The following is a 12,501-nucleotide window of genomic DNA, read 5'->3' as shown; positions in this document are numbered from 1 at the left end:
AAACAGGCCTGCTGGGTAATGGAAGCCACTGGGAGTGAGAAGGCCTGTCCCCAGGTCTCTCCTCTGTACTCGCCAGAAACCACTCCCTCTCCAGCTGACCCTCACCTGGCCACCTGATAAGCTTCAAAGACATCCAGCTCATTTTCCACTGGGCCCCCAACCACCCAGCTCTCCCCTGACGCGCCAGACTTGGAGGGACCTGGCTGTGCAGTCCCTGAGGTCAGAGGGAGGCAGCACATCTGAGGCTCCCCTGGAATGAGCTCTTAGGGGGCTCCCTACCCTCGTGAGGAGGTGAGTGAGAGATGTATTTCAGCAACCAGCATCCCCGCCATCCACTGTCTCAAACAGGGCGGATACAGGGAGAGTCCTCCAGCCCCCTGGCTCTCAGCCAGCTTCCCCCCAACCACCCACCAAAGAGCAAATCAGAAAGGATAGCACCTTGTTGCTTCTTTCCTCCCTGCCCACCTCCAGCCCCACTCTGGGATCAATACCTAATGCTGAATTCAAGATCTTATCTGAGTTCTGCAAGGGTGAAGCGACAGACTTTTCCCCAATGATTAAATCCTTTGATGATCAGTCCAATATTTTTCAGCCCACCTCTAAGAACGTTTAGAGAGCAAATGCAATGACTCTGAAAAGTCTGCAAAGCCACCATTCTCTCTCTGTCCTTGGGCACAAAGGGTCTGAGAGGAGGCCACGAAATGAAGCGATGGGCGGGGCCAAGGAAGGCCCTAGCTTCTACCAGTAGCTCAGCTCCCCAGCTGGCTGTAGGAACCTGCTGTGCGGCTTTCCAAAACTCCACATGCCTTAGTTTCTCCATCTGAAAAATGGAGGTACATTGTAGTCCAGCAAGAGGATAGGTGTGGAGGAGGACTAATAATAAGGAGGTGCCCAAGTCCTTAAGATCACCGACTCTCCCGCTTTAAACCACTGCCTAGCCCCGTGCTTGCAGAGCGGCTAAGAACACAGGCTCAGGGTTGGACTGGGTGGGTTTACGTCTAAGTTCCGCTCGGACTAGCGTGCCACTCTGGGCAGCTCAGTTCATACAGATTCCACAGTACGTGCTAAGCACCTGCTATAGGGGTGCTCAGAAAGTGGCTGTTTCTACCAGGAGTGCTAACACAACCTGGTTAACACAGAACCCTGTACCACGATGGTGTGCACTCTGATGGGGTGCGGGGGGGGGTCAGACCCCCCTTCAGGAATGAAGGTCATCTCCCCCAGCCGCTGGGAGTGCTGCTGGATGACGGCTCCAGCTGTTGGTTCCCTCCAGGACTTCCCCGGTACAAGCCCGAGATGACACCTGCTTCCCAGGCGGGCTGCCTCCGATGACGGATCAACATACGGGGATAACTGGGGCAGCTGAAGGACCACCCTCTCCTCAAACTCCCCAGGGCATCGCAGGTCGTCATCTCCCTCTGCCCAGTCCCCGTGAAGAGCATCCCCAGTGAACCTCCTGCAGACCCAGCCCCATCTCGGGGACCCCCACCAGAGACAACTGCTCCCCCTCCGCTGGTTAGAGAAAGGAAACAATCTGGAACATACTTCCAGTTAAAAAGCTCAAAGCCAGAAGCGTACTTTAGGTCCCGGAGCTCAGCAGTCCCAGTTCATGTATTTTCCAGAGGCAGAGCCTGAGGGGTTCAGAGCGCTTAGGAAAAGTGCCCCTGGCTAAACGCAAAGGGGCAGCAGAAGCTGGAAGGCAGTCCCGCTAAGGACGAAGGTGGGAAGACTCCACACTTCTGTGAGAGTCAGATGCTGAACGACCTTCCTGCTTCCAGGATGGAGGATGCACCTCCCTGGAGGGCTCACTGTCTGCCGGACTCTTTCCCACGGTGCTACCGAGGTCCAAGTGCAGATGTAAAGTGGGAAGAAACACAGGCTGGCGCTTCCGTGAACAGGAGCAGTCAACGGCCGTGCAGATGCAACTGAGGGCCACCCCTGTGCCTACGGGACCAGCGGGGACAGGGCAGGAGGCGGCCACCGTGGGGCAGGAAGTGGAAGTGCTGCCCCGACCCCTGGCTCCTAATGGCAATGTGGCCTGACTCCCAGAAGGCCAGGCCCCGTGCCACGGAGTTTTCCCTGACAGCAGTGGTCACGGCTCAGGGGCACACAGGTGGTTTTCAAAATGCCTGGGGCAGAGGACAAGTCACCGCCCAGGCTGCCCAACGGGGCTGGGTTAGAGGTTGACGGAAAGCACTAAGCAAGTGCCCTGACGACACGGAGGGGTTAATGGTCTGGGCCTCTTTAAGCAGAAAGCTGGCGGCAGTGGCAGCCACAGAGGTGTCCTCAACTTCTGCTCCACCAGCACTTTCCTCCTGATAAGATAATGCAAAACAGGAAGCCGAGGAGGTGAAGGAAAGGTTGGGGCAAGGTGGCTGCAGGACGACTTTATTTTCCTGTGCTTATCTCCTGATCCCAAGTGCACATTCCATCAGGCCAGGGCTGTGAGGCCTGCTGGCTCCACATCTATGATTTGTGCTTCTCTCGTGATATGTTCTTTCTTTAGAGAAAATCCTTTCCTCCCCTAATGCTCTGGATCGCTGACGTATTACCCCAGCTTCAGCACCCCGTCCAGAGAGAAACTCCTCCTCAGCTGTCTGGAGGGGCTGGAAAGCATGTATGGGCCAAAGCCCCCGCCGACACAGGTGGGACAGCGGGAGCAGATTTCTGTACAGGAGCAAACGGGCAGCAGGTGTCAGGTCCTTCCCGTTGAAACCTCTGGGCACACGGTCCCTCCTGCCTTCTCCTCCCCGCCCCACCCAGCATCAGGCCGGCCACAGGCTGCATCCATTCAGGCCGGCTTCCTGGATGGGCGGCCTGAGCTGTCACATACACCCCGTGCTCAGAAGGGCTCCACTCTTGGTTGAATGCTCTGCTGTCATCTTGAAATTCTGGATAGTTTTTGAATAAGAGGCCCTGCCTTTCATCTTGTTGTTGACTCCATGAATTATGTAAGGGGTCCTGCACTGACCACAGGAATCTTAAAGGCGGGCAGGGCAGAAGGATGCGGGGCAGGCCCTGCCTTGGCTGGGGGAGGGGGCAGCGCCGTGCACGCACCAGGGGCTCTGCCCGCCCTCCATCCTGCCATCGCCACCGGGAGTCCTGACTTGGGGGAGTGAGCGACCACGTTCCTGAAGCTGCTCTGAGTGCTGGGCCACAGGTGACCTCCCTCAGGCTCACAACAGGAAACACTTCCCTCACCCAGTCACAGAGGGACCCCCACGCCATCACTGTGCCCAGTGCCCTTGGAGAAGGGGAAGAGGCTTCAACCACAGCAGGAGGCATCTGCGTTAGAAACAGGGGAGAACTTTCCCTGGCACCTCCTCTGCAGTGTGTCTGGGCCTGATGTCCTGAGTGTGAATCCAGCTCTATCAGCTACCAGCTGAGTGACCTGACACGGAGGGTGACCCGCCCTCTCAGGTCCCTCAGATGACGAACCTCTTTCCTGGCTCAGCTGAGAGGGTTCAATGAGATGATCTGCCATCTCTTCCAACACAGGGCCTCACACAGAGCAAGAGATCAAAAATACCTTTTTCACCGATACTCAGAAAAGAATGATAACAATACTGCCTAGAAGCCGCTGAGGAATCTTCCAGGATTATGAATTCTAACACTGAACACCAGTGCCATGTTCAGATGGACCTCGCCCATCCTGAAAATAAAAGGACGAAAACACCCTTCTCAACAAACCTGCTGCACGTGGAGACAACAAAGAGCAGAATTTGAGGGCTTCCCCGGTGGCGCAGTGGTTGAGAGTCCGCCTGCTGATGCAGGGGACGCGGGTTCGTGACCCGGTCTGGGAGGATCCCACGTGCCGCCGAGCGGCTGGGCCCGTGAGCCATGGCCGCTGAGCCTGCGCGTCCAGAGCCTGTGCTCCGCAACGGGAGAGGCCACAGCAGTGAGAGGCCCGTGTACCGCAAAAAAAAAAAAAAAAAAAAAAAAAAAAGAGCAGAATTTGAAATCAGCTGTCCTAGGTGTGAGTCCCTTCTCTGATCCTGGATGTAAGGCACCTCCTCTGAGATGTGGTTACCTCATCCACAAAATGGAGGTGATGGTAATAATAATGATGGCAATAATAATAATACCTAACATTTATGCACAGTTGATGTGCTTGGCGCTACGCTCTCCAAACAATCCTATAAGGAGGTACCCATATTATCTCTACTTTGCAGATGAATAAACTGAGGCATAAAGAACTTAAGTGATTTTCCCTCCGGGGGCTGCTGTGAAGATCAAGGTGGAAGATGCGTGTGGAAGCAGTGCTGGGAAAACCATAAAGATCGACGCAATGCAGACGATGGTCAAGGGTCGTCAAGGATTGCCCGTCACCGGCACCACCTTCCTCTCACTCCAGAGCGTTGCAGAAGCAAAGGCAATCATTCCACACCTGTAAGCTCTTCTTTTCTCTCCTTGCCTCCCCCTAACTCCTCATCCTCTACCCCATCCCCATCCCTTCCCCAACATATAACACCCCTGATGCCCCAGTTTTCTGCCCAGTTTTCTATTTTCCCTTTTAAGGATGCTGTAGGTGGATGCATGAGATGCTTGATTCCCCAGGCACACTCAGGACAGCCCCTCCTTCTCCCACCCTTGGAAGCATCGCTTCCCACCCACTCCTTCCTCCCTTTCACTCAGCCTGCCTGCTCAGAACAGGGAGACATGCAGTCAGCACTGGGTAACTGCTTCTAATCACAGGGGACAGCAAGAATGTAAACAACACAAGAAACATCTAAATGCCATCCAAGTGGCAAGGAAACACTGATCGCTGGCGCCTTCTCTCTAGAACACTGCTTCCTGCCACCCCCCCTTCAGAAACTCTGCTCATTAATGCCCCGTGAATAGGAACCCCAGAAACCAGGAGCTTCCGGAGGATGGAACGCTAAACCATAACTTTTGACGCTGCTTCCTCTGGGGAGGATTTTCTAGAGTCATCCAATTTTCTGTTTAAAGGAATAATTTCAATGTGTTTGTGTTTTTTTTTGGAGGGTGGGGTGAGGTGGCAGAAGTCAGAGACCCCTTTGAGAATCTGTTCAAAGCTAGAAAGCCTCTCCCAAGAGAAACATAAAACATCCCGCGTGTCATTTCAGGGGTTCTTAGACCCCAAGATGAAACCCATTTTCCAAAACATGGGCAGGACAGTAAGCACAGGAGAAAATACAAGGAAGTGCAGATGTCCTCCAAACATCCAAGAGGCACAAAAGGGCATTGCCAGGTCTGTGCTCACTGTATACATCGAACATCGAGTAAACCTAGGATGAGGCTCTTTTTTTGGGGGGGGGGGGCTCTTTAGATTGACAGTGTGCTTCTCAACCCCACCCCCTTCAATGCAAATTGAGAACTCAACTGAGTAACTGCTGTGAATAATTTCCACTTAGTGCTGTGGTTCAGCAAGCATTGGAAAAGTGTATCAGAACACGTGTGGGGCGTGGCTGCATAATTAAATGACAGTCCCCAAGCCTAAAGGAAATGGTGTTTCAACTGTCCAGTATCAACCCTCCACACTATCATGGCCCTCTCTTAATAGAGATCCACAACACACGTCACCTCCACCTGCCTGATTTTGGAGCGGTCACTGTATCTTTTGTCTGCAGGACTGGGGGTGAGAAGAGGTGGAGGCAGGAGAGGATGAAGGGGCAACCTCCCCACACTGGGGTTCTTACCTCTGTGCCTGTTGGTCGTCTTATCAAACATCAGCATTGCATCCTCCACCTGCAAAACAAATACAAAATAGAGTCTGCTTTAGGAATTTTAACAAAATACACAAAACATTATATATTGGTGGGGGGCTGGTGGCAGTTTCCATTATAGAAGTCACGTTGCTTGTTAAAACCTATTTGAGGGCTTCCCTGGTGGCGCAGTGGTTGAGAGTCCGCCTGCCGATGCAGGGGACGCGGGTTCGTGCCCCGGTCCGGGAGGATCCCGCATGCCGCAGAGCGGCTGGGCCCGTGAGCCATGGCCGCTGAGCCTGTGCTCCGCAACAGGAGAGGCCACAGCAGTGAGAGACCCGCGTACCGCAAAAAAAAAAAAAAAAAAAAAAAAAAATCAAAGAGAGGAAAATACCAAAGGCATCCATCCTCTGTCTCTCTTCCTAGTCCCTTCCTCTGTCCCCCCAAGCACCCTGCAACCCTTTTAGTCATTTCTGGAGAGTCAGGATCCACACTCAAGTCCCACATGGACCTCAAGAAACTCACACTTATGAAACCAGATTTGGCTTTGAATTCCACTCCTTTTCCTTATGATCCAATCCTTTATTTGCTCCACAAAAGACACATCTTTAGTGAAGGTGCTGTCCTAAACCAATCAGCCGTTCACTTGCCGACTGTACCTGGTTTGGCCAGGCGAGTAGCCTGGTCTCCTCATTCATTTTGTGCCCAAAGTTGGCAGTAAAAATACAATCCAACCACATGGTTGTGGGTGGACAGAACTGTTAGCCAGAGTGCTCCGTGCTTGGAGCAATTTCAACGTGCGTGTGCGTGCGTGCGTGCATGTGCGGTGCGAAGGACCAAGCACTGTTGGACTCACTGGAGCCCAAAGGCTCAGAAAGGAGCTTGGGGGCCTGAGCTAAGCCAACGGAGAAAAAGAACCATCGGCTATTCATTCCTCACTCCTCCCAGATGACAGTCTCCGATGGAAGGGAAGACACTGGGCAAAGCAATAAAACCAGGTTTAAAATGGTGCCTCCAGACAAATCAAATCTATTTTGCTAGATGCTATCAAATATAACAGGGGGAAAAGCAAAGTCAGGGTAAGAACGGAAGAAGGGGTAGGCAAGCCAGACACAAACCTCCAAGGGACTGGCCTAGCTTAAAAGTCCCTTCTGGAGTCAGGGCCCCTTGTGTTGCTAAGCAACCGAGCCTGAGCAAACAGGCTCCTGGGGCCTTCCCCTTCTGGTCCCCATTTCTGTAGTCAGTTACTGGGAGGGAAATGGCCTTGCACGGTGACTGTTCCTCCAGCAAGGAGCTGTCCTCTCCCTCCCAGGAACCAGGCTTAGGGGAGTAGGGGATGCTAGTTTGGAGAGGGGGTGCCTTCACCAGACCCCTCCCCGGCCAGGCAGGACTGATGAGTCCCCAAGGCACCTGCTGAGGCCAAACACACCATAGCCAGCTGCCTCCCGTGCACCCTTAAGCGAAACTACCAGAAGATCAACTGGTTTGTTTCTACAAAGAGCCGTCACATTTGGGCATATGGCATCGCAGACTCCGACCCGGGGCCTCGAAGAGGATTCCACTGCCTGGGGTGCAGGTGGGTGGTGGGTGAAGCCTGCTGGGTATCGTGCAGGTAAACGTGACATCCGTTTCACACCCACTGCCGTATTTTCTAAGATGTTTGCCAAGTCCTTATTTTGAGCTGAAAATGCCTAACAGTAAGAAAAACAGCCCCCCTTCTGTGTTGGCCATGTTTGGGTACTGAAACTCAGATCCCCTCAGGAGATAAATAGTTTGAATTAAGAAAAAGTATTTTCAACACCCCTCCTTTCCATCGTGCGTAATTGGGTCCCTCTTCTCCTTCCTACTTTTGGATGTTTTCTGATGCTGCCCTGCTAATATTTGCTCCACCCTGATGAGTGAGGAGGAGGCTCTGTGTATGTTTTTTTGGGGCAACCACTGTCGTAAAGAATAGAGCTCTTGGGCTTCCCTGGTGGCGCAGTGGTTGAGAGTCCGCCTGCCGATGCAGGGGACACGGGTTCGTGCCCCGGTCCGGGAAGATCCCACATGCCGCGGATCGTCTGGGCCCGTGAGCCGTGGCCGCTGAGCCTGCGCGTCTGCAGCCTGCGCTCCGCAACGGGAGAGGCCACAACAGTGAGGGGCCCGCGTATCGCAAAAAAAAAAAAAAAAAAAAGAATAGAGCTCTTTCCTCTATGGTCCAGTGTACAATGGACCTCACAAAGACCGCCTGAATAGATACAGCGTCGGAGCGCAAGAAAAATTCTATTAACACTTTACAAAACAGAACGTCTAAGAAGTAGCTAGAGAGGAAAGAGAAAGGGGAAAAAAAATCAATATGGATAAGTCCCGGTGCTTGGGGGAAGAAAACTTTTCACGATTGCAAAACACTTATTAATTCAGAGAAGCCATCAATGAGATGGAAATCTGGCAGAACAGCAAGAGCTGAAAGTGGAAGAATCCAAATATACAAAGACTGAATAGAATGAAAACCACGGCCTCACATACGGGGCTGTTTCTCACGGTTCTATGTGAATTAAACAGAAGAGGCTTGTGTGAGCCTCCATCATAGGGATGTGAGGGATACGGGCAAGGTGGCTGGTATTCAGCCCCGGAGAGAGCAAACTGATAACTCTGTCCGTGTCTCTCTCTCTCTCTCTCTCTCTCTCTCTCTCTCTCTCTCTCTCTCTCTCTCACACACACACACACACACACGTAGATTAGTTGGCTGTGCGGAGTTCAGCCTGCAGGCCAGGCCTCGTTCACGGAGCTAAAGAGTTAGGGGGCTGGACACAGGCGTTTCTCTGACTTCGGGCAGAAAACACTGCTAACCCTGGTGAAATGCTGCTTCAAAGGCGCTGGTATTTATTTTGTGTTGACAGTGCCCTCACCAGTCATACAGATTTCTTTGTACCACAGGTGGGGGCCCACAGGCCTAGTGGTCCTGGGGGGTCTCCAGAGCGAGGGGGCAAGAAGGGGAGGAGGTGTCTGAACCTGAGCACACTTTGTCCCATGTCTTGGCACCTGCCCGGTCTGTCTGCGGAGAAGGAGCCTGTTCCAACCTTGAGACCTGCCTTCTAACAAAGTTAGGTATAAAAGTCAGGTGTAAAGGCAGGTATAAAACGCAGCCCTGGCATCCTCAGTGGTGTACCCTTGCAAACGACAAAGCAGGGCAAGTGACTTTAAGTGAGCTGGTTGGGGGTGCCCCCGTTGGTGTCCAACACCAGGAGGTCCTGAGCCTGTAATCCTGACTATTGCGAGGCTCAGACTACGTCGTGACCTCCTCAGAGGTGCCCCACGCACGCCCCGCGTCTGAGAGTCAGTAGTGGGAGCCACACGGCCCACGGGGGTTAGGCAGGGTGTCTCAAACCTCCTCCCTGTCAGAATCACTTGGAGCACTTGTTAAAACACAGATCCCCTGGGCCTCGGCCCCAGGGTGTCTGATTCAGGAAGCAGCGTCTGCGTTTCTAACAAGCTCCTGGGCGACGCTGACGCAGCTGCTGGCCTGAGGACCCTACTTCCCATGTGCTGCTCTGAGGGGGCAGAAACAAGAACAAAAGTTAAAGACACTGGACAGAGCTGCTTCTCCCTCTTTACATCCATTCAGTGCTCAATACATGAAGCAAATTACTCTTCCAGAGGCAACCGAGACACGTCAGGGTGATGAACAGCTCTCCCCTGCTTTGTTCCCTGTCTCTCAGACACTTATACTCCAAGATCCTGAAAATGACAGCAGCAGAAGCCATGACAGAAAAGATGACAAGAAGAGGGACTTCTTAGTGGCAACCGAGCTGTCCCTGCACCCAATGCAGGAAAAATTCAGATTCTAAAAAAGAAATTCAGATTCTGCTAGGATGACAGAAACTTCCCTTCCAACAAACTCCAGCTAATGGCTATATCATTCAGTCAGCTCAGTTGTGATTAGAAAATCTAATCAATTAACTTTACTTTTATGTGACATGTATTTATTAACTATACACTACTTGCAAAGCATCAGCCTAAGTTCCAAATAAGAGGCAAATTATATAGGTCCATAGTATATGGATTGCATTAATGACCCCATACCCCTTAGCCTGTAATTTTGCAGTTCCTCTCAAAAAAGGCAGTCTATCTCCCCACCTTTGTATCTGGACTTGACTTGTTATGGTCAATAAAAAAGGTGGAGAGAACGGTATGCCTGTTTTGGGCCCAGCCTCATGAGGGTCTGTGTGTTTCGGCTTGTTCTCTCTTGCACCTCTGCTGTCACCATGAGAAGGGCATGGCCAGGCTGGCCTGCTGGAGGATGAGAAACACGTGGAACAGGGCCAAGTCCCCTCAGTTGCCCCAACTGAGGCCAGCCTAGATGGGCGAACAGCTGGTCAACCCCAAAACATGCAAGTGAACCCAGCCAAGATCGGCAGAACCGCTCCCAGTGGACTTTCGACTGCAGACTCGTGAAATAAACAGCTATCATCTGCTGCTGAGGTTTTGTGGTTGTTTGTTACATGGCATTCTTGTGGAAACAGGTGACTCATACATGGTCCCTGCTCTCAAAAAAAAAAAAAAAAAAGCTTTTAGTCTATAAGCAGATAGAGTCTCAAATAATACTAGACAGTGAAGAAAGGCAAGAAAATGGGTGGAAGGAGGTGAAAGGCGGAATGTCAGCTGAGTATTAAACTATCGATTCCACCTTCTGAGTGGAATACAGGTACTAGGATGTGAAGGGACCGTCTCTAAATCTCACCTCAGCAGCGAGGTTGGAGACCGAGACGCTGGAAGTGCCAAGAGAAATTGGCAACATGTTCCTCCCTAAATGAGCACCAGGAAAATCTGCAGTCTTTAGCACTCAAGTCAGTGGGTGATGCCTCTCTAATCCTAATTCATTTAATGAATGAGCGAACCCTCTTTATAATGAGTCTAAAGATTTACTGTGAGCCCGACCTTCTTGCTGGGTCATTGTAGAAGTAGGCAGAAGATGTTGACCACATCCAGAGGTGAGACTTTAGCCATCTCATGGCAGACAGTGTGGCACAAAGCATGGGCAGGATCCAGGTTCCAATCCCAGCTCCATGAGGAGCTCACTGAGGGGGAGTCACCTCCTTTCTCGGTCCTTAGTTTCTCATCTGTGAACGGAGGGAACTGTATGGGATGGTCACCTAGGATCCATCAGTAGTGATTCTGCCTAGAATGCTGAAACGGACCACAGAACCTGCTGGGACCCCATCCAGGAGCATCAAATTCACCACCGGTCCTTCGCAAATTCTCTGTGACTGAGGATGTTCCAGAGCTTTGCTGTGGCTGGCCAACACACCCTCAGAAATGTCCTACCCCTCTTGGGATACAAATACACACACCCCCACGCACCACAGGTATCAAGAACAAAGCAGGAAATGGCACTTCAAATGATCCTTAAATTATCTGGTCAGACACAAGGAGGGAGAGGAAAAGGAAAAGAAGAAACGCAGCTCTCCAAACTCCCCCAGAACAAATGCCTTTCAATTTCACTTCCTGCTCCCACTCAAATACTTCAAGCGTTCGTTTAAATAAACGCCCATAACTGCGATACTGCGATACCGTGACACTACAGCGCAGGGCTGAACAGGCCTGCGGATGCTCTATAAACTCAAGGCACTAAAGTCAGAAGAGTGGACTGAGTCTCGTATACGAGGCAGGACTGCCCAGAACAGAGAAGCCTGGGATCCCCACCGGAGACGGAGGCTGCCTTATTCCGGGGATTGTTTCTGCACATAGGACGGCACTGCTCTCCACTCCTCCTCCAACCAGCCTGCACAAAACCAAACTCCACTCCTGCCCCAGAGCTTGGTAAGGGCGTCTAGCTTATCGAAATGAAACTTCTCAGCATGCTTCAGCCTTGCAGAGGGAAAGGACAGTCTATCTTTAATCACTGCCCAAAAGGAAGAACGGAGGAGAAAAGGGAACAGGCAGGAAAATCCCATTCGTTGAAATCGAGATCAGTAGTTTTCAACCTTGACTGCTCACCAGAATCACCTGAGGAACTTTAAAAAAAAAAAAAAAAAAATCCCTGCTGCCGAGGCCACACGCTGACCAGTGAAATCAGCACTCAGGGGCAGGTGGGGATGGTGGAGGAGTGTTTAAAGCTCCCCCAGGGATTCCAGGGTGCAGCCAAGGCTGAGAACCACTGATCTAAATGGCTAAATCCAGCTGAGCTGAGCCTTAATCGCAGTGTATGTGTGTGGAGACGGGCCCTAAATAAAAGGGGCTTTACCTGCACCTTCACCTGCCCGAAGACTGGCTGTTTGTCCCCTGCCAGATCCGCAGACCCTTTGCCACAGGTGGCTTTTGGGGGCCTCTCCTCACCTTGTCTTGGTCTTAGGAAAAGAGAGCCAAAGTTCTGTTCTGGAAGGAGCTGAGAAGGGCCAAAAACTGAACACAGGACTTTAAGAAACCTAAAGAAATCACTGGGTTTTTTTCGCGACCATCAATATTTTCACATGTATTACTGCTTCGGTCCTCACAACAACCCCAGAAGACAGGGATTATTACAAATTCTCTGAGCCTCAGTTTCCTCCCTCGTGGTTCTGGAGATGGCGGGGACTGGGCCCCCAGGACTCAGCGGCTGGTCTTCTGAGTCCAAATCTCAGCCAGCCAGCCCTGCCTGCCTGCCGGGGCTCAGGTTCTGGTACACCTGGCTGCAGGCACCCGAGCCCCTCAGCGCCCCATCTCTGTGCACTTACTCCTGGAGGGCCGCGGCAACAGAGGCGCTGAGTGGTTTTACAGCTGCTGCCACTAGGCACTTCTTCCTTCATTCCAAGGCTCAAAAATTTCCAGTTTGCATCCACCTGAAAGCTTGTCTATTTTAGCTCACGTCCATGCCTTA

At 52.0% G+C, this 12,501-nt stretch overlaps 1 protein-coding gene across 6 annotated transcripts in view; it reads right to left on the bottom strand.

Moving 5' to 3' along the window:
- The window catches only part of MSI2 (musashi RNA binding protein 2), a 394,365-nt gene that overhangs the window by 140,292 nt on the left and 241,572 nt on the right, over positions 1-12,501 (bottom strand). For all 6 annotated transcript variants that reach the window (XR_004347246.1, XM_032615339.1, XM_032615342.1 and 3 more), the window contains exon 7: positions 5,661-5,709. Coding sequence is in view for 5 of the 6 variants with exons in the window: in XM_032615339.1 (XP_032471230.1) it covers positions 5,661-5,709 (49 nt within the window). In the remaining variant the exon portion in view is untranslated. The remainder of the gene's footprint in view (positions 1-5,660; positions 5,710-12,501) is intronic.

The sequence above is a fragment of the Phocoena sinus genome, chromosome 20 (genome assembly GCF_008692025.1).
Source record: "Phocoena sinus isolate mPhoSin1 chromosome 20, mPhoSin1.pri, whole genome shotgun sequence".
Taxonomy (NCBI): Eukaryota; Metazoa; Chordata; class Mammalia; order Artiodactyla; family Phocoenidae; genus Phocoena; species Phocoena sinus.
The sequence above is the reverse complement of the archived record's forward strand: the minus strand, read 5'-3'. Positions and strand labels throughout refer to the sequence as shown.